Source organism: Heterocephalus glaber, unplaced genomic scaffold (genome assembly GCF_053883595.1).
Source record: "Heterocephalus glaber isolate CG9 unplaced genomic scaffold, H.glaber_assembly_v1.0 deba00001577, whole genome shotgun sequence".
NCBI classification, from domain to species: Eukaryota; Metazoa; Chordata; class Mammalia; order Rodentia; family Bathyergidae; genus Heterocephalus; species Heterocephalus glaber.
Genome location: NW_028258358.1, coordinates 26,572,817 through 26,595,445, shown reverse-complemented (window position 1 = coordinate 26,595,445; position 22,629 = coordinate 26,572,817). Strand labels below are relative to the sequence as shown.

At 35.4% G+C, this 22,629-nt stretch overlaps 1 protein-coding gene across 13 annotated transcripts in view; it reads right to left on the bottom strand.

The window, feature by feature from the left end:
• Gpc5 (glypican 5) overlaps positions 1-22,629 on the bottom strand; it is a 1,453,028-nt gene that overhangs the window by 948,819 nt on the left and 481,580 nt on the right. For all 13 annotated transcript variants that reach the window (XR_015443722.1, XR_015443724.1, XR_015443723.1 and 10 more), the window contains one exon: positions 174-294. Coding sequence is in view for 10 of the 13 variants with exons in the window: in XM_087192996.1 (XP_087049122.1) it covers positions 174-294 (121 nt within the window). In the remaining 3 variants the exon portion in view is untranslated. The remainder of the gene's footprint in view (positions 1-173; positions 295-22,629) is intronic.

The following is a 22,629-nucleotide window of genomic DNA, read 5'->3' as shown; positions in this document are numbered from 1 at the left end:
CTAAATGACAAGCATACAACTAAGTATTTCTGAAATCCTAGATACAAGTTATTCCAATATTCACTTTCAGGTAGAATTACCAGATATAATTAACAAAGATATCAATTATCATAGGAAATAACTACATATTATTTACTATTGAGTATATAAATTAATATAGGCTCAGCACTTACCTGTATTATATGCTTTAGTTTATCAATTATCTGATTTATTACTGGATCAGATCCTTTGACTTTGACTTCAGGATTTCCAGATTGGGCTTTGATTCCATTTCCAACCACACGCTGAGTATAGCTGAAGTAGTGAAAAATGAAAGACACATTACTTAATAAAGTGATCTGGGTAGAATCAGCCACACTGCTTCAGCTGGTGTGGTTTCAGAATTTCCTCCTAGAAGAGGAATACATCAATATACAAAATATTCAAAAATATATCACTGTATTTATTCTTGAAACATAAACTGTTACAGCAAAAATGTTTTTCTTCCAGGTAAAATGATTACAGTGAAAATATATACGATTCAAAAACCAATATTTTTCTCTTCTAGCATCAAGTCAAAACCACTGCATTTCAAGTGCTATTTATCAATATGCAGAGAGTTAATATATATCTGACTTTCTTACCAATTCTTGTTGAATTGCAAATATAACTGCACCCAACATATTGTAATTCATGCAATTTATAGATAAGTCCCAATAATAGTATATATATACATATTTAACTATACAAGTCAAAATTATTAACTTTGTAATCAACTATAACTGCAAAATCTTTTGTAAGTAAAGGAAACATTACTCTAAGATTCATTTGTTTGTAAAAGGGTGATTCCACAGGCAGTGAAAGCTATTTGAAAGTCCACTACCTTCCCCAATGACAATCATCCAATGTCAACTTAGTATTCATAAAAATATTTAAATTCATCAGTCACACATATGATTAAGCTTCCTACTGTATTCAAAGTTCTATACTAGTTGAATAGGATTTTAAGAAATTGTAATTCCTGTTCTCATAATGCTCATTACTTCTCTGGGAATATACTATATCACTTAAATCATTCTTTGGGCATTCATTCATTATATTTTACTATATTTAAAATATCTAATAGATTGCAAGCATATTAACGTCTTTGTTTTCCAGCCAACTCAGTGTACCACAAAGACAAGTGAACAGTTAAAATGCGACACTGTTGAAACAGCCAGGAAGGAACAGTATGTACCAAGCATGAGGAGGTGTTGGACATTCAGAATATGGAGAACTCCATTTGGATTCACACACTTGAGGAAAAGCTAAGGAGAAGTTATATTGTAGGAAGCCATTGAGATAATAACATAAAAATAAGTCTCCCACAGTATAGTTAATGAGAACTCCAGAACAAAAGATAATATCACAGCAGGGAAAAGGGAAAACAACACAGGAACAACACACACAGAGAATAACGAAACCTCCATCTGCAAAGTTGAGAAGATAAACACAGGAATGGAGCCACACGCCGGTTTCTATCCTCTTAGTAATTTGTGTTTATATTCACATAATAATAGCAGCCTCAGAGACTTTTCAGTGAGAATGCTCACATTATTTCAATATGACTTTCCTCTCATTGACCAGTTCTTACCTATTCATGTGCATGTTACAGATTTTCTACAAAAACGGAAAATCTTGGAAAAGCTGAAGTTCTGCTATTACGAATAGAGCCAAATGAAAGACGTTTTATGAAATACCCAGTTCTTCCCAAGATGATGTACTCCACTGACCAATTTTAAAAAGTGAGTCAAATAATTCTTCACTAGGTCCTCCAAATAATATTAAATAATGGAACTCCTTGACACTGATATTATCAAATATATATGAGAAGTATAACAATATTAGTACGTCTTGATTTTAAAATAAACCCTGAACTGACTTACTTGCACAGACAGACAGGCATACGGCCTTGAGAGTTAGTTTTTTCAGTATCCATTTGGGATTTGAAAGAATACACACCAATAAAAAAATAATACAGGGAAAACTGCTACATTTATGTTGGTACAGTGTAGTATTATTCATTTTGGAAGAATCAAGTAAATTTAAATCCTATGTAGTGCTGTTACATTATTCTTCACTGTCTCTTGGAATTTTCCAAGCAGATTTCATATTGTGGCTCCTTTATTAATGTTGTGTATTAATAATGATGACAAATAATATGACTAAATTACAGAAAAATGCATAACTATGATTCAGTCATTTCTTTAGTTACTATATTTGGAATTTATAAATTCATCTTCATGATAATTACCCATTATGACCAACAGTATGTGCCTCATAGCCCTCAAAGTACAGAAACCCTAAGTGGCTAAAGTCACTCGCTGCTTTACTGTAAAATTTATTTCTTCATCTGTCTCCTCTTACCACATGCAATGCCTGCATGTAGCAGGGCTGCTAAAGCATGTCAAATTTTGGGGACACACTTCACCAATGACCAATTTTGGCCCAGGATTCCCTAAAGCCTGTGGTACATCTTCCTTAGAATCCATCAGGCTAGAATGCTTCTACTCAACCTTCCTTTCCTGTCATCTTCCCTATGAGTCAGTATTGCTTCTCAACAAAAGCTCCTCCAGCCTCATCAGCTTTTCCATGTCCTGTCATAGAACTCCCCCTTAATAGCATCCTCCAGTGCTCAACTTCCTTTTACTATGTGTCTCTTGGAGAACCCAGTCTGACATATCTTTTGATATTTGTATTACAACTGTACTCTTTCTACAGATTGAGAATCCAGAATCTGAATAGGCTAAGTAACTTACTAAAGACCACAGCCTTTGTAAAGCATGTATCAGGGATTTAACCCCAGGAATTTTGAGCTCTTGAATACAATCATTTAATAATTATTAGTGAAACCAATGAAAATACATTAGAGACAGAATTAGCTTCGTGTAAAGTTTTTTTTTGTTACTAGGAATGGAAATCGGTGTCATCACACTGAGCTACATCTCCAGCCAGTTTTGTTGTTGTTATTTGTGTTTTTCGGTTTGTTTTTGAGATAAAGTCTCATTAAGTTGAACAGGCTGGGCTCAAACTTGCAATTCACCTGCCTCAGCCTCCCAGAGTGCTGGGATTATATCAGTGCACCAAACACACTTTGTATTTTTACTCTTTTTAAATATTACACTATAGAAGGATAGAATGTTTATAATTGGGAAGGGATATACAATTTCCTTCAAAAGTCTTTTCAATGAAACTTCCATGTTGCAAGCTAAATAGTGAAATAACAGTTGTTAGAACGGTTAGAAGAAACTAACAGAAAGTCATATGGTTTTTTCTAAGATTTTTACAAACATAAACATCACGTGAGCAGTGGAAACTGAGACACATATCTTAATTTCAATTAATCTATGAACTGATTTAGAGTCTGGCTTACTTATAGACCAGACTTTCTGTTAAGTTGCAAGAATGCTATTGCATATTCATTGGAGGAATTCCTCACCTTTTCCTTTTGTTCTTGTTTATCAGAGTTAAATAACTATACTGATTTAGGTAAAATTTATCAAATTATAACTGATGAAGAATTAGACTTCCAGCTACTGTGTTACTGAATATTTCAAAATAACTGTATTATCATTCAAATAAGGAAAAGTACTGGAAAGTAGGAAATTTAAAATACTTCAAGTAGAGGACAATTAATTAAAATCAGGTATTCTTTTCTGTTTTGGTAAAGGTAAGAATGCATTGCAGTAGTGATACAGACAGACCAGAATGGTTTATGTGAAACAGTGGAGATTAAGTGTTGGAAAGAAGCGGGGTCAACTGCAACTTCTTCCCACCATGCATGGGGCTGGAGAAATGATACGAGCCGTTATCTGACAGTATGCCAAATCTGAACACAGTCTGCGATCCTCATAGGAGCCCTAGAATGTTCAGAGAGGCACCATTCACAACCGCTCCAAACTGAACACAACTCAAATGTCCATAAGGATGTGCAAATAAATGGCAGTGTATTCATATAATGAAATATTGTGCAGCAATGAGAAGGAACAAATCACAACTACACTAAGAAATATTGGCAAATCCTGCAAAGTAGATAATAAAAAGAAGCAGAATACATTCAATGATTAACTTATAAAATTTCAAAGAATTTTGAATCTATGCTCTGAATCACCATTGACTTAAAGACTGTGTCTAAAAGGCAAAATATCATACTTCTTAATTTGGGTTTTAGTTAAAAAAAAGAGTGCTCTTTTTGTTAAAAAAAAAGTATTGAATTGATACTTAAGATTTCAGCTTTTTACTGTATTATGTATTTGAACCGAAATAAAATATTTACATTCAAAACTTCTTGTGCATTTTTCCTTAATATATTTACAAACAAATCTTAATTAAACCATACACAATATGGTTTATATATAAATAAAAGACACACATAGGTATTTTTAATGTGAGAAAATTGTCATTACTGAATAAGCAATTTAGTATCAGAATTTGATACGAGAACTTGCTCCCTGCAGACTTTAATATGCAGCCAAAATGTTTTTAACTTAAATTTTCTCTAAAAATACTTTTTACTTGAATCTCTCATTATAAAATTTAATAGATCATTAATTATCTTACTTCTAAATAATATACACATGTAATAGATGAAAATTTCCAGGATCCTTATAGAGGTTTCATGACTTGAAAAACTGTTCATGTTTCAATGATAAGGAGAGAACAAAACACAAAAATAGAAAGAGGTGATTTTTGTTGTTGTTGTTAGGGAAGTAATAGACCCACAATGTGTGTTTATGTCTTCTAAGCAGGGCTGGTAATGAAAGACATCAATTACATAGGAATGCTCCCAAGTACTTATTTTTCCTTGTTTTCATTAATAAGAAAAGAGCAAGCACCAATATATTCATATTCTACAAAATTTTTTGAAGTAATGATTAACAAGATTTCAATTATCTGTGTTTAACAAATAAAATATTAAAAGGAAGTGCTAATAAATCTCCATATAGTATTTCACTGGGCAGTCATCGCCCCTGACTGTACCAGCATGTCCTATTTGACACTGGTACCATGCCCTATTGGCCGATATTAACTTCATTTTCTTTACAATGCAATAAATATTGGTTCAGATTGACACTAAGCGTGGTATTTTGATGTGCACAGTTTCAGGAAGGAGGCATATACCAGGAATCTGACCTTGAGTTTACAAATCAGTTACAGGGTTCTGTCAAAGATTTTTTTTATCATTTCACTGAGACAGGGTGCAAAAACATGATAACTGATACCAGACGAGGAAAACACCTGATCAGGAAGCCTCTACCATTATTGCTATCTACTAGCAATTAGTCTGAGAAGGGGAGCTATGTTGTGTTGGCTTTGTTTTGTTCATTCACTTATTTTCATATAATTACTTCTGTAGTTGGATATTAAAATTTCTTCCATTTCCAGAGTTTTGAGTCTTCTAATTTCTAGGAGACAAAGCACAAGTTTTGTCACTGTGAGTATATTGCTACCTTGGGTTCAAATGGGTTCAGAGGAGGGGTGCAAGGTATGTTGTAGAGATCCATCAATGAACCATTCTGCAAGGGCAAATTTTCCTTCTGTACTATATCTGGGAATCTCTTTCTGGTTCTGGAATTTTATATGCAACTGAGTAGTAGTAATTTGGTTTATGTTAGATATTCTCAAATTCTTGGGTGACACTGAATGCTCTGTGTACTTTAAGCTTCTATATAACTCTTTCCCTTTATATTGAAGATCTTAATCTTTAAAAATCTCAGAATGGATGGGAGTTATATGACTGATTTTATGTGCTAGGTTTTTGAGAATAACTTTTCACAGTGGGTTTACAGAAGTTTAGAGAATAAAGACAATTGTGGCATCAATTTAAAAATGATCAAACCTTTGGTGATTATAGAATCTCACTACACTTCTTGAGATAGAAAACCATTTTAGGCTCATCTCTACCATTAATTTGCCTTTATAATTGTATATAAATGATTTCTAAATTTTGGACCTGCATTCCTAAATTTAATGAAGTCAAAATAAATAGAATTAATCGAGACCATATTGTGGTCTATTGTTATTATAACTAATTTCTTATTGAAGATGGTATATTCTGTGATATCTTTCAGATAATGTCACTAATATTATTTTAATCAGGTAATGGCATGGTTTATGTAGCAACCAATAAGGAATTTCTAACATATCATTACAATAAACCAAATAACATGTTTAGAAAGACTCAGACAACAAAAACTCACTAAAGAATGGATACTGATGACTTTTCACCCCCTCTTCCATCTGGAAAGGTCCTTGTCCACAATTGCCAGGTAGCCAGGTGGGCATCAGACAAACCCATCTCGTGACATTTTTATAAAACAAGTAGTTATGCGAACCTGGAAGATCCTATTTCCATTTGAAACACTAATGCTTGCACATACATAAAACCTCTAGTGTTTAGGAAATGGTCATTTCAAAAAACATTCACTAATAAAGAACTATTGTAAGTGAACTATCTTCTATGTAAAAAAAAATTACTTTCCTCAACTTTCTAATCCTCCTCCCAAAACTTACCAAAAAAAGATAAATTATATTTATTATAGTCAAAGCTCTGTTTTCTAGTTTAAATTTTTTAATTGAAAGTTCAAAACAAGTGATAATAAATAATTTGTTTATTTTATAATTGTCCTTTTTTTATTCCAAGTGACTATCGAGATATAAAAGTATCAACTGTACTTAACCCCATATAATGCTATATTTATTTTTAAATGCTACATTTTGGCAATATATTTCAAAATTAAACTCTTCTTAGTAAGATCAAAACTCTCTTTCATGAAATTATGAGGATTAATAATCACAATTTGAACTGAATTTTCCTATCATTTTACTATGAGATACCAATACATGGAAGCAAATGCTATTTGGGGAATAACTATTATCTGAGCACTAGTAAATACTATTTTGAGCTAACAAATCAGTCAGAATTTTAGGGTATAAATTTCATTTAATCAATATTTTATTAGGGACATTACAAAACCCTAAACACTCCTAAAATCTTATTTTTTAATTTATTCAAGTGTAACTGACATCAGTATTAAACCAGATTAAAAACAATTCCTGATTGCATAAAATATCTGAAAATTATTTACAGGGTACAATATAAGACTGCCAATAAACTGTTCAAAGGAAATATTGGACCCAGGTATTGCTTGCCAATTTGCAATATATTAAAATAACAGAATTTTTGAATTCTGAATTTTGAAATTTTGAAGGACAAGTGTACTAGTTTCCTAGAGTCACCATGAAAAATTGTCACAAACCTGGTGAGTTACAAGGACAGAAAAGATTCTCTCATAGTCCTAATGTTAGACATCTGAAATCAGGTGTCTGCGTGGCCATACTCTATGAAAACTCCAAGCAAGAATTCTTCCTTGCCTCTTCCAGTTTCTTCTAATAACCCCACTCTTTAGCTAAAGCTACATCTTTCCAGTGTCTGCCTCTATCTTCACATGCTGTTCTCTGCGTTTCTGTATTTTCCTTTCTATTTCTCACAAGGACACTTGCATTGGATGTAAGGGGCATCTTTAGCTAAGAGGACCTCACTACAGTCCTCAGCTAAATTACATCGGCAAATATCCCATTTCCCAATAAAGTCACAGATTTTAGTAAACATAAACTTTGAGGGTATTCTGTTAAGCCCACTCACTACACATAGAACTGCAAATACAAAAATCTAGAAGCTGCCCAAATGTAAACAAATTTTCCTTTGGACTTCATCAAAATTATACTCTATTTTTCTCAACAGAAATTTATTACTCTAAAGTAATATTTATATTCCACGAGCTCATCTCTTAAACTATAATTGGTTTATTTATGCTTCTATTCTAATTCACCTGGCCTTAAAAATAATATAGCCAACTTTGGAAATTATCAGTACATAATACCTAGCATTTTCCATATTTTCAATTATTTTTATCGCCCGATCAAAAAAATGAATAAAACCAAAGACATTTTCCTCTGTTTTTTCTGCAAATAAATAGGAATGTTACCCTTAAAAATGTTGTTATTCTCTAAAGCGAAAGACCACCCACCTGCTCTGAATTGTTTCTCAAGAGCATTACAGAGCTGTTTTTTCACAAAAGTGTTGACAGCTGATGCTTAGGAGACCATACAAGCACATAGAATAAATTTTAATCATACTTAATGTTAATGTGATAGCAAGATTGTGACAATATTCAAATGTGACTAATTTCATTAAATTAGCTACATTCATTAGGCTCAGTTTAGTTGTCCAAGTTTACATAAATGACTCACAAGATATAATTAAGGTCTTCTTTTTTATGCTTAAATATATATTTTTATTGGGATTTTTACAAGTAACTAGTTCTCATGTTTTATCACCACAAGGCTGTGAAGATCTTTAGCAGACTGCTGAATCCGGCACTCTACCTTCAAGAAGAAATACACGTATGGCAGAAATACAGTGCTTGGCATTCATTTCTCGGCCTATAGCTTAATGGATTTTTTTATCTGTCTTTGGTGACAGCAACATAAATTTAGAGCTAGAAGGAACCTTAAAGGTCATTTAGTTCAACCCAAACATCTTTTAAAATAAAATAAGAAAGTACGTTTATTTCATCATTTTGTATGTATGCACTGTGCATTTCCAGAAAAGCCTCTGAGACAGCTTATAATAAAAGGCATAGACATTTTAAGACAAGGGCAAATGAAAATATAATGACAATTATATAAGGCTACATAACAAAGGAGACACTATCCTTCAGCCCAAAACTTCAAAACTTTACCTGTTTTCTGTTAGTGAAGGTCAAAAGAAAACTAGAATTCAGCTAGAACTTATTAGTTAATAAAAAGAGTACCTGGACAGGTTAGAAACCATCTTTTGATAAACTGCTGAACTCTTAAGCACAATTTATGAGTCTTTAAATAACAGAAAATGAGCAATGCAATGAAAATAATTTCCAACTGCCATTTTAAAGTGTAAGTATACATCAACTTTCCTCACAAGACACCATGTGGGAAATTGCCTGCATGATCTGCATTATGCAAAATTATATGATGTTAAGTTCCTTATATGTTGTTAGTCTTTTGGAGTCTGGTATATGATTTAATGAAAAAAAGTGTATCTTTTGAGAACTTAGTAGAGCAAATAGTTAATATTTTCCTGAACTTAATTTCTTTAATTGATATTTTTACTGTACCCTCCATGGAGAATACAGTCTCTGGGTAATGTGTTCAATCACTACAGAAAAATGATCTCCAGGCTGAAATAATTTGAGATACACCACAAAGCAGAGGTTAAGTCTAAAGAGTGGTGTTGCTTCCACACCAGATAGAACACACGTGAGTGCATTGTAAACACACACTGATGATATGACTTTAATTAGGTGGATGATGCATTTTATCAAGTTTATTAAATATTTGATCATACATTTAATGGAATCATTTTCTTTTTCTTGTGTTTGCAAACTTGTATTTTGATAAAGGATATGACTTTATAGGAGTACATCATTTTCAAACTTTCAAAGTCAAGCCAATAACCAGTGCTCTATGAGCTGAATGGTCGCGATATGTGGGCCTTGTATCCTTAGATCTCGAATGGGAACTTGTCAAATTAGTCAAAAGCTCTGTTTTTGTAACTCTTGTTATGAACAACTTTCTGCTCTTATTTTAGGCTTTACCAAATAAATCAGTTAAGATACTTATATCCTAGGCTAGTAACATGAAAATTAATATATGTAAATATATACTTATATATGTGTGTGTGCATATATATACATTATGTGCATATATACATTTTTACATATGCTGTACATGCACACACATACACATATACAGCAATCTTTTCCTATACAGTACTTTTACTTTCAATAGCAAACAAGGTGAGCTCCTGTGCCCATAAAACACATTTGAAATTTAAAAATAATTTTTTAATAAAGGAATGCTGGAGGAGGGGCTACAGCTCAGGTGGAGGCCATGGGTTCAGTCTCCGGTATTACAAAAGCAAAACGACAATGTAAGTTTGAAAAGATTTGTTGATAGCTTTTTCCTAATGAAAATAGCACTTTAGCCATTTTTATTTTAAAAACAATTAAAGTCTCCAATTCCGACTTAAAGTCATGTCCAAAAGTTGCCCTTTGTCATCTATTGAATCACAACATAAAACTTAATAGATTTAATAACATAGTTATTATAGAGGGACAAGGAGGAAGAATAGCTAAGACTTCTATCTATGTCTCACCTTAACTACACTACAGACCAGCTCCTACTATCAAACATTTCTGAGAAAAAAATCTAAGAGTAAGTGAATTTACTTGTATCCACTTGTTTATATGAGAAAATTGCTTCTGGAGCCATTTCTTGGCAAACTCAGTTGTGCAGAAAGCAGCTAGGCTTAGTTCCACAGAGCTATGTGTATCTTGGGACTCTGAGATTCCTAATAGCTGTGATTACCCCACAAACAGACTTGGCTCTCTCAGTACATGAAAAAACAGTATGTACACACAAGATTTCTGAAGACACTTGGAGTCCAAGTAGAATGGATGTTTCTGGTCCAGAAGAACTGGTATTTTTATATGCATAGGTACATTTGGCCAATGTTTCCCTCACTTTCAGTACGTTCCTCTCATTCCCTCTTCCAATTCCTTACACAATTTCTGCCAGGTTCCTCAGGATTTACACTCTCCACCTTCTCTGCTTGAGAACTTTCAAAACTTTAGACTCTGCCCAATCAGCTGTAGTGAGTTTTAACAAGAGATTTGGCAAATGTGATTAAATTAAGTGTCTCCAAATGGGGATATTATACAGAATTATATGGATGAGCCATATATATATATTATATATATATTTTTTTGGTACCGGGGATCAAACTCGGGTCCTTGCACTTGCGCAGCAGGTGGCGAAACCACTGAGCTAAATCCTCAGCCAAGCCCTATATTTTTAAGATGGAGGGAGACTTCTTTTCTTTAAAACAGTAAAGAAGACAATAGGTATATGGAGGTAGAGGCTGGAGTGATGTGGCCACAAGTTCAGGAATATCTGAAACTGAAAAGAGGTAAAAAGTGTTCTCCCCTACAGCCATTCAAGGGAATGTGAAATTATTAACATTTTAATTTTGAAACAGTGACATTTATTTCAGATTTCTGACTTCTAGAACTATAAGAGAATAAATTCCCATGGCTTGCAAATTACTCAGTTTGTGGTGGTTTGTCACAGCAACTAGAGGAAACTAATGCAATCTCCAGACAACAGTATCATCTTAGGTAACTTGCTCTCATTACACCTTATTTTCCAGGATGCACTTATTGTTCTAAGTAATTAATTGTGCATGCACATTTCTTGAGGTCACGTAGTGGATGTGTTTTAATCACTCTCTAGGTTCAGGGCTTGGCAACATGCTCAGGTTATGAGAGGTCAGTGCATATTTGTTACCTGAGTGAAGGTATGACTGACAGGAAATTAAACTAAATATTTTTTTCCAAGTAAGCATTCATTATTCCTAGAATTGGTCCTTATAAAAATTATATGTCATTCCTAAATGTTACTGATTCTATTAACAAATCCTAACAATGTGACCAGTTTTAAATCGGTAGTATATAAAGGCATCTCAACCAAGTTCCAGGGAAAGCAAAGAAAGAAATAAGAGGGAGATGGAGGAGGAGGGGAAGAGGGGTGAAAGGGGAGGAGAGGGGATGGAGAACAGAAGAAGAAATGAATAAAAATGACCACTAAAACTGACAATAGATTAACAGTTTCTTACCAACCGGAAGAACAATTAGCTTACACTATCTTACACATATTTTACTTTGTGAGACAGAATAATTTTCTGGATATAAAAACTGTATGAGATAGTAGTTTGTGCTTTGCTACTATCCTGAGTCAGGCTCCTCGAGTGTCCCAGAAAACAAGTAGTCGTTCCTTTACAGTTCAGCCCTGCTTTTGGAGGGACCAACTATTGGTCACTGCCACACCTTGCAGAGCTGACCTTCTTAAGAGACAGAAGCTATGATAAAAGAAGCAGCAGCGGCAGCAGCAGGGGTATGCCAGGCCAAGTGAGCAGTGTGCTGGAGAACAGGCTTATTGTGGACACAAAGAGTCTGGGTGCTAGAAGCAATCTGTTACCCCCAAGTGACCCAGGAGTTAGCTGCGTGGGCTTCTGGGAGTTCTTTCCTCTAATTTCCTCAAGCCTGAGCTCAGCTTCTTTTCTTTCCTTCCCTTCCATATATTATACACTATTATTTAATACAATAGATTTTCAATGAATTTTAGTTAACAATGGAGACAGACTATAATAAAGCAAAACAGAAACTGCACCAGGCCCAACCAGCCGTGTAAAATTAATTTCCAAACAAAATATGGCCTTTCTTCTGAATTCCCTCCCAGTAAGCAGTCACGTGTACAATTTACAAAGCAGCTTGCTGTCTCCTCCACCCCTTATTCCTGGAGCAGTGTATGTTGAGTATTGTAATATCTTGTGTACCTGGATGCGGACAGTGCACCTTCCCTCAGCACAGTTTAACTGTTCTCACAAATGCTTGCCGGCTACAGAAAGGGGCTGCACATATCAACACCGCCACCAGTGTGGACCAGAGAAAGCGCTCAGCTATCTTCTAGAAGATAAAGGGGCAATGAGTGGAAATAGCCATTCAGTTGCAATATTCCCTGATTTTCAATAAATGTCTTCACCTTCCAGGTAAAATGTGTTGGAGAAATACCAGATAAAAAAAGAAAACTAAACACCATCCTACAGAAAAGAGAAAAGGGAAGATCATGCTGAAGGCTAAGGGGGAAAGATTATCCTTGTCTAGTATTTGACAGATCAGAGGAAATATTTAGAAAGTTGCTTTAAACTATTTAATTTAGAAAGTTGTGTCATTCAGGAAGAAGAGATGAACATTTTAACGGAAAAATAAGCCCATATGGCAAAGTGAGAGATGGCTGAGATTAGAAGGTTTGTAGAAAACTAAAACACAAGAGCAAATCTTCCAGCCACAGTGGAATCCACAGAGAAGAAAACTGACGCACTGCAAGGTTTAAATAGTAATTGGACCACAGCCCAGGGGAGATATGAAAGGGAGAAAAATAATGACAGAGAAGGAGGCAGATGAGGCGCCAGAAAGTTTTGATTCAAGAATAATGTGTGTATACCGAAGAAACAAAAACAAGGAGAAACTAGATCTGAAATGGTAATCAGAGCTATAAATAATGAACTACCTAGATTCTAATAATGTAAGAGAAAAATCTGAGAAGTTATTCATATTCTGATGGAAACTAGCCCAAATCCTGAATATTTAAAATAAAGAAAATCACACACACACACACACACACACACACACACACACACACAAATGCCCAATACACACTAATGGAAAAGTTCCGCAGAAGTAAATATGTCAGGCTCACATCAGACTTTTCTTCAGTTTTGTTCACATTTTAGAACACATGGAGCTTTCAAGAGAGTATGAACAAGAATATTCTACCAATCAGGCTGTTTTATTATGAATGTAAAAGGATAGCATCTGTGTTCCATATATGGTACTAACTTGTTACTCAAACACATATGAGAACATATTAGAAAAGATAATTAAGATTAACATGTTAATAATTAAAAAGGTATGAATCCAAATTCCTGGAAGGACACATTGTAAAAATTGTTTTTCTTATTTTCTTGTTTATCATAATAATTTTGTTAAAATATAATGTCAAGGGGCGGGGATTTAGCTCAGTGGTTTCACCACCTGCTGCACAAGCGCAAGGACCCGAGTTCAATCCCTGGCACCCAAAAAAAACCAAATAAAACTCCCAAAAAACAAAAATAAAATATAATGTCAAAAGAAAAAGAAAATAAATATTTAATAATACAATATTATTTAAATATATTTCATATTAGCAGGTTTTTTTAAAGCACAAAACTGTACTTTATTGTAAGCAATACCATGTGTCTGCTCAGGTAGGGTCTCCTTACTTCGCCCCCATCCACTGTCTGAAGGTTGGGATACTTTTCCAAAGTATTTCAGAAATTCTATTAGGATCTTTCTTCAATTGGTCATTGAGAATTGAAAGGGGTAAGGCAAAGAACAATCATTTCACACTAATTATCTAATGTTGAGGAAACCCAAGAGATAGCATTAAAAAATCCAGTAGGTTCTTACTCAAAGTGTCTAGATTCAAATGCATGTAAAAATTTCCAGAGGGACTATTCTAGTGAAAGCCACAGCCATTTCCTCTTCCCATTATTCCAAAAGTTTCCTAACTGGTCTGCCAGCTTCTGCTCGATCCCCTCCAGATATTCTCAACACAGGGCCAGACAGATTCTGTAAATGTAATTCAGATCATATATTCTATCTGATTGAAACATTCCAGTGCCTTCCATGTCAATGTGAAGAAGAGTCAAAGTTTGGAAAATGCCTGACAAGACACTGTCTCCATCTCTCCTTTCCTCCTCCAGCTTCATCTAGTGATGTTTTCCCTTCCTCATTCTACTCCAGCTCTTCTGGTTTCCATGTTACTATTCTAAGACAGAATCCACATAATTTTTATCAGGTTCCTTTCACAATCTGTTCTTTCTTTGAAATGCTCTTTTTCATCACAGCATAGTAATTATCTGCTTTTTCAGGTCTCTCATCAAATGCTTTCCACCTGATACATGACTGCCATGTGCAGCAGCTTTAAAAATAGCCCTCAGAGAGACAGGCAGGTCTGTGCACGCCCTACCGAGGTCCCGAGTCACACGGAAGACACCAAATCACTCTGCTACAGACAGGCAGGTCTGTGCATGCCCTACCGAGGTCCCTATTCACGCGTAAGACGCCAAATCAGCCGGCTGCAGACAGGCAGGTCTGGCCACACACTACTGAGGTCCTGAGTGGCACAGAACACACCAAATCACCCCACTGCAGACAGGAAGCCACCTGGTTCCACATTACAAAGATGGAAAGGACACCAGACCACCAGACCAAGGTACTGAGTCCTGCTGCTCCCGGCCCAGAGGTAGGGGCTTCTGAGCCACCATCCCACTGCTCCTGGTCCAGAGGAAGGGGCTTCCTGGTCACCATCCCTCCCGCTGCTCAAAGCCCAAAGGAAAGGGCTTTTGGGTCACCTTCTGTCCCGCTGCTCCTGGCCCAGAGGAAGGGGCTTCTGGGCAACCATCCCTCCCAACACTCCCGGCTCACAGGTAGGGGCTTCTGAGCCGCCATCCCACTGCTCCTGGTCCAGAAGAAGGGGCTTCCTGGCCACCATTCCTCCCACTGCTCCCAGCCCACAGGAAAGGGCTTGTGGGTCACCATCCCTACCGCTGCTCCTGGCCCCTGTCCCACATCTCCCAGCTCAGAGGAGGTAATCCGTGCAGGCACTAATAGACCCGTGCCCCAGTCAAAATGAGAAAACATGTAAGTAAGTCTCAAAACCAGACTTCCAGATCACCTATAGCAACCCCAAAGGGAAATCAGATGGAACACTCTGATACTCAACCACCTGGACCCACTGAACTGGCAACAAAAGGGGATCGGGAAAAAAATGAAATCAGAAATAATTTCTCAGATAACAGGAGAAATTGTGCCCCTAGTGCAAGACATGACTAATAAATCTAGAGAGGAGCTGAGGAACATGATGGAATCCCAACATAAGAAACAAATGGAATCCATAAAACAGATGCAAATAAATTTCCAGGACATGAAAAACTCCATTGAAAGTCTACACAGCAGAATGAGCCAATGTGAGGACAGAATTTCAGATATGGAAGATAAGATTGCAATTAGTGACCAGGAAAAGAAAAATTGCTGCAAAATTATAAGAGAACATGAGAAAATCCAGCAGCTCCTAGATGATGCAAAGAAGAATAACATAAGACTGATTGGGCTCAATGAAGAAACAGGAGAGAGTGCAGATGACATAAAAAATCTCTTCACAGAAATAATGGCAGAAAACTTACCAAGCAGGGCAAAAGAGCTTGACATACAGATAAGTGAGGCATATAGGACACCAAATAGTCTTGATCAAAAAAAATCTACACATAGGCATATAATTGTTAAGATTCCAGAAACACAACAGAAGAACAAAGTTCTCCAAACAGTCAGAGAAAAGAAATAAATCACATACAAAGGAAAGTCCATCAGAATCACAGCAGACTTCTCAACACAAACCATCAAGGCAAGAAGAGCTTGGAGTGAAATATTCCAAGCCCTCAAAGAAAATAGTCTCCAACCCAGATTGATGCACCCTGAAAAACTATCTTTCAAAATGGATAGAGAAATAAGATACTCTCATGACAAAGAGCACCTTAGGAACTTCGTGAATACCAAACCAGCACTCCAAAGAATTTTACACAATATCCTAGGAACAGACATTGAGGATCACAACCCCAGGAAGCAAAGCAGAATGAACCCATCTGGCATGACAAGAAATTAAATGGAAAGGGGAAGAACCCAACAACAAGAAAAAGTCATGGCAATGACAAGTCAATACATTTCAGTTATAACCATCAATGTTAATGGTCTCAATTCACCAATCAAAAGAAATAGACTGGCAGAATGGGTCAAGAAGCAAAATCCAACAATATGCTGCATATAAGAAACACACTTAATTCAAAAGGAAACTCATAGACTGAAAGGTAAAGGGTCGAAAACAATACTCCATGCGACAGGAATCGGAAAAAAGCAGGAGTAGCTATCCTCTTTGCAGATCAAGTCGATTTCAAACCAACAGTGATTAAGAGAGACGAAGAAGGACACTACATCCTTGTAAAGGGAAGAATCCAAGAGGAAGAGATGACAATCATAAATATCTATGCACCAAACACTAGTGCACCCAACTATAGAAAACAAATACTAATGGACATGAAAAGTCATATATGCACTAATACAATTGTAGTGGGGGACCTCAACACCCCACTGTCACAAATAGATAGATCAACTAGACTAAAAATAAGTAATGAAATACTAGAACTCAATGAACTCTTGAACAAATGAACTTAACAGATGTTTACAGAGTCTTCCACCCCACAAAATCAGAATACACATTCTTCTCAGCTGCACATGGGTCATTCTCCAAAATAGACCACATACTCATACATAGAACATGTTTAAGTAAATGCAAAGGAATTGAAGTTATCCCCTGTATATTATCAGACCATAGTGCGATGAAATTGGAGATCCATAGCAAAAGAAACTCAAAAAATTTCATAAACACGTGGAAATTGAACTACACACTTCTGAATAACCAATGGGTCACAGAGGAAATTGAAGAAATCAGACAGTACCTTCAATTAAATGACAATGACAATACAACATATCAGAATCTATGGGACACAATGAAAGCAGTCTTATGAGGGAAATTCATAGCAGTGAATATGCATATTAGGAAAACAGAACGAGCCCAATTAAACAACCTGATGCTGAACCTCAAGCTTCTAGAAAAACAAGAGCAGGACAACCCCAAAGCTCATACAAGGGAGGAAATTATAAAGATCAGAGGAGAAATCAATGCAATGGAGACTAAGAGAATGATACAAAAAATCAATGAAGGCAAGAGTTGGTTCTTCGAAAGAATCAACAAAATTGACAAACCTTTAGCCAAGCTTGTGAGAAAAAGGAAAGAAAAGGCACAAGTCCATGGAATTAGGAATGAAAAGGGTGAAATTACAACAGACCCAGCAAAAACCCAGAGGATCATCAATACCTACTTCCAGAACCTATACACCAATAAGATGGACAACACAGAAGAAATGGACAGATTCCTAGATACAGATGAATTACCAAAGTTGAATGAAGAAGACCTAAAAATTCTGAACAACCCAATATCAACCAATGAAATTGAAAATGTCATTAAAAGCTTATCAACAAAGAAAAGCCCAGGCCCTGATGGCTTCACTGCTGAATTCTACAAGACATTTAGAGAGGAACTGCTGCCACTACTGTTTAAACTCTTCAATGAAATTGAAAGGGAAGCAATAATCCCAAATTCATTCCTGGAAGCAAGCATCACCTTGATCCCCAAAGCAGAGAAAAACCCAACTGAAAAGGAGAACTATAGGCAAATCTCACTAATGAACATAGATGCAAAAATCCTTAATAAGATACTGGCAAACAGAATGCAGAAGATCATCAAGAAGATCGTGCACCCTGATCAAGTGGGATTCATCCCAGCGATGCAGAGATGGTTCAAGATACACAAATCAATCAATGTAATACACTATATCAACAGAGCCAAGGACAAAAACCATATGATTATCTCCATAGATGCAGAAAAAGCATTTGACAAAATCCAACATGCATTTATGATAAAAAAAAACCCTACAAAAAATTGGAATAGATGGTCTCTACCTCAAACTGATAGAAGCCATCTATGAAAAACCAACAGCCAATATCATACTAAATGGTCAAAAACTGAAATCCTTCACACTAAAATCAGGAACAAGACAAGGAGGTCCACTATCACCACTCTTGTTCAATATAGTTCTGGAAACATTAGCCATGGCAATGAGACAAGAGAAAGAAATAAAAGGAACAAAGGTAGGTAATGAAGAAGTCAAATTGTCATTATTTGCAGATGACATGATACTCTATAGAGAAGACCCCAAGAACTCCACCAAAAGTCTTCTAGACTTAATCACCAAATTCAGTCAAGTAGCTGGTTACAAGGTCAACACACAAAAATCAATAGCTTTCCTCTACACCAATAACAGACTCACTGAGAGAGAAATAAGGTAAATATTTCCTTTCACAATAGCATCCAAAAAACTGAAATCATCCTAACGAATCATCCTAATGAAAGAAATCAAAGACCTCTTCTCTGAAAACTATGGCACTCTGAAAAGAGAGATTGAAGATGATATCAGAAAATGGACAGACATCCCCTGCTCCTGGGTAGGAAGGATTAATAGAGTGAAAATGGCCATACTTCCAAAACTGCTATATAGATTTAATGCAATTCCAATTGAGATCCCAGCAGCATACTTCATGGACTTTGAGAAAACAATCCAAAATTTCATTTCGAACAAGAAGAGACCCAGAATAGCAAAAGCAATTCTAGGTAACAGAGACATGGCAGGGGGTATCACAAGCCCCAACCTGCAACTATACTACAACGCTACTGTGATAAAAACAGCATGGTACTGGCAAAGAAACAGACTTGAGGACCAGTGGAACAGATTAGAAGATGCAGAAACAACGCCAGACACACTTAGCCATCTCATCTTTGATAAAGGAGCCAAACACCCTCACTGGAGGAAAGATAGCCTCTTTAATAAATGGTGCTGGAAAAATTGGGCTTCAACTTGCCAAAGATTAAAACTAGACCTGTATCTCTCACCATGCACTAAACTAAAATCAAAATGGATTAAAGATCTAAATATTAAAATAGAAACTCTGAACCAGTTGGAACAGAGGTTAGGTAGAACCCTTGAAGACATCGGTGTAGGAAAAGATTTTATGAACAAAACCTCAGTTGCCCGTGAACTAGCACAATCAATCAACAAGTGGGATCTCTTCTTATTAAAAAGCTTCTGCACAGCCAGAGAAACCACCAGCAGTGTGAAGAGACAACCCACAATGTGGGAAAAAATCTTCACCTGCTCTTCCTCAGAAAAAGGTCTACTATCTCGAATCTATAAAGAACTTCAAAAGATCAGACCTCCCAAATTTAAAGACCCAATCCAAAAATGGCCATCTGAAATGAACAGACATTTCTCAGACAAAGAAGTAGAAATAGCAAATAAATACATGAAAAAATGTTCAACATCACTGGTCATTCGAGAGATGCAAATGAAAACAAGGCTGAGATTCCACTTCACTCCAGAAACAATGGCTGCTATCATGAAATCAACAAATAACAAATGCTGGCGGGGCTGTGGGGAAAGAGGAACCCTGCTCCACTGCTGGTGGGAGTGTAGACTGGTGCAAGCACTGTGGAAATCAGTATGGAGATACCTCAAAGTACTAGGACTGGAAGTCCCATTTGACCCCGCTATTCCACTGCTGGGGATCTTCCCCAAAGAATTCAAAGAATCATACCACAGTGATATATGTGCACCCATGTTTATAGCAGCACAGTTTGTAGTAGCTAAAACTTGGAAACAGCCCAAATGCCCATCAACTGGAGACTAGATAAAGAAAATGTTTTTTTTTAATAAAATGGAGTGCTACTCAGCCATAAAAAATGAGAAATTAGAGACATTTATAGCTAAGTGGAGGCACATTGAGGCGATACTCTTAAGTGAAATAAATAGGATACACATGAATAAATACCGAATAGTTTCTCTAGTGTGAGAAGCTGAAAGTGTAAATAAGGACTAAATGTATAATAGGTAATGTGAAATAGGAAGAAAAGGGGCAAAGGGGAAGGAAGTGGGAGGGCTAGGGGAAAGGATAGAAGGGAATGGGATTGATATGAGAAAATGGAAAAATAGGAACAAAATCTTTGTAAATAGGGAAGAATGGAGGGGTTGAAGGGAGGGCTGGGCAAGGGTGAAAAATAAGAACCAAGAGAGACTGTAAAGGTGCAAATTTCCAATGATGAATGTCATTATATTGTATACCTAAAATGTGCCAATGATTAGAATGAATAATCGATAATGCAAAATAGGAAGAAAAGGTCCCAAGGGGTAGGGGAAGTGGGAGGGGCAGGGGAAAGGAAAGAAGGGAAAGGAAAAATGATGAGAAATGGAAAAAATGGAAATAAAGTCTTTGTAAATAGGGAAGGGTGGAGGGTGTGAAGGGAGGGAAATGGGGAAAATGGGGAAAAAATAAGAATCAAGATGCATTATGGAAAGGTACAATTCCCAATGAGAAATGTAATTGTGTTGTATACCTACAATGTACCAATAAAAGAATTTAATAAATAAAAAGTCCCCAGAATGCTACAAAATATGTTGGCCTTCTTTGCTATTTAACAGGAAATGTTAATAAACTTTTTAGAACACTCTTACTTCTATGAAAAATGTAAAACAAAACCTCATAACAAATTAGAGAATAACAGTGGTTAATATACTACATATCATGCTCTTAAAAGAATGGCCAAAATGTTACACAGAGTACAAGTCATAAACAAAAATTATTCTCTCTTACAAAGCAAAAAAAAAAAAAAATCAAACCCTATTATATTTCCAGAAAATTGCAAATGGTATCTGAAAGTTTAAGAATATAAAAATGTACATATATAAATAAGGAAAGTAAAAATTCACAAGATTTTGGTTAATGACATTGATTGTAGGTCAAGCAGAATTTAAGGGAAAGTATTTCACATGGAAAACAAGAAAAATATCAATGGCAAAATCCAAAATTGTCAATTAACATAGAGAAGCAAATAAAATTTTTTTCAAAGGGTTATAAATCGTCCATACTTATAAAACAAAGTGTATTTTAGATATATAATTATGTATTCATGATCATGACACATGATTCATTCAAGATAAATTATAATGAGAAGACATTTAATTGTAACAAAATCATATATTTCAGTTATGGGTAATTAAACAGGTAAAAGATTTAAAAGGCATAACTTTAGAATTATTCAAGTATTTTAACACACACATACAAATTTTATGAAACAAGTTTTCTTTCAAAATTTCACTGAAGAAGAAATAAAATAGATAGATCATATAGAAGACCATAAAAAGGCCTCAACATATTTTTAAATGTAGAAATTTATGGATTAAATGCATGTAACACAGGGGGACACTCTGAGAATATGGGGGTCCATAAAGCAGGATTCTGGCCACACCAGACACTGAATCAGCAGGTGCTTTCATTCTAGCACTTATCCTCTGGAACTGCAAGGAATAAATTTACACCACTTATATTCTCCTGTATAGCATTTTGTTATACCAGCCCAAACTAACTAAGACATGTACTTAGTAGAATTTGATAGCATGAATGATAAAATTTAATGAAACAGTTATGGGACATATCTTTACTATGACTAAAATAACTACCTTAAACCATCAGGCTTTATTATTATTATTAAGTTCTAACCAAAGTCATAAGATAGAAAGACAAAAAAATGAAAAGTATTTGTATTAAAAAGAAGAGCAGAAATGGTCAGTAACAGACTTTAAAACTAATCCATTATAAGTTCTTTGTGATCATATGTGCCACCTAAAAAGCACTAAAGAGGTTGAAACAACCCCAAAATAAACCTCTTTCTCTATGGAAGACCATATGATTATACAGAAACTTCTTAGAGTGTTCATGATGATGAAGCTGAAGTGTTCATATGATCATCGTGATTTGACTGAATGTTGAGTCCTATTTCTGCCTCTAAGTCACAATATGGGCTTAATAATTTATTATGTCTTCTTGAGTGTCTATTGTCTTATGTTTAAAATAATATTAATGTAATCAAACTTCCAAGACTCTAATGGTAATTATAATGCATATCACCAATATGTATATATATACTGTAAGACATTTTGATAAATATCAATTACTTCTATTTAATCTAAAGAAATAATATAAAAATATTAATTCAGGATGGTTCATTTTCTCCAATGAAGATACAAAGAAAATATATAGAACCAATAAAAAATATACTGAAAGGGCCGGGGATTTAGCTCAGTGGTTTTGCAGCCTGCTGCGCAAGCGCAAGGACCCGCGATCAATCCCCAGTACCAAAAAAAAAAAAAAAAAAAAAAAAAAATATATATATATATATATATATATA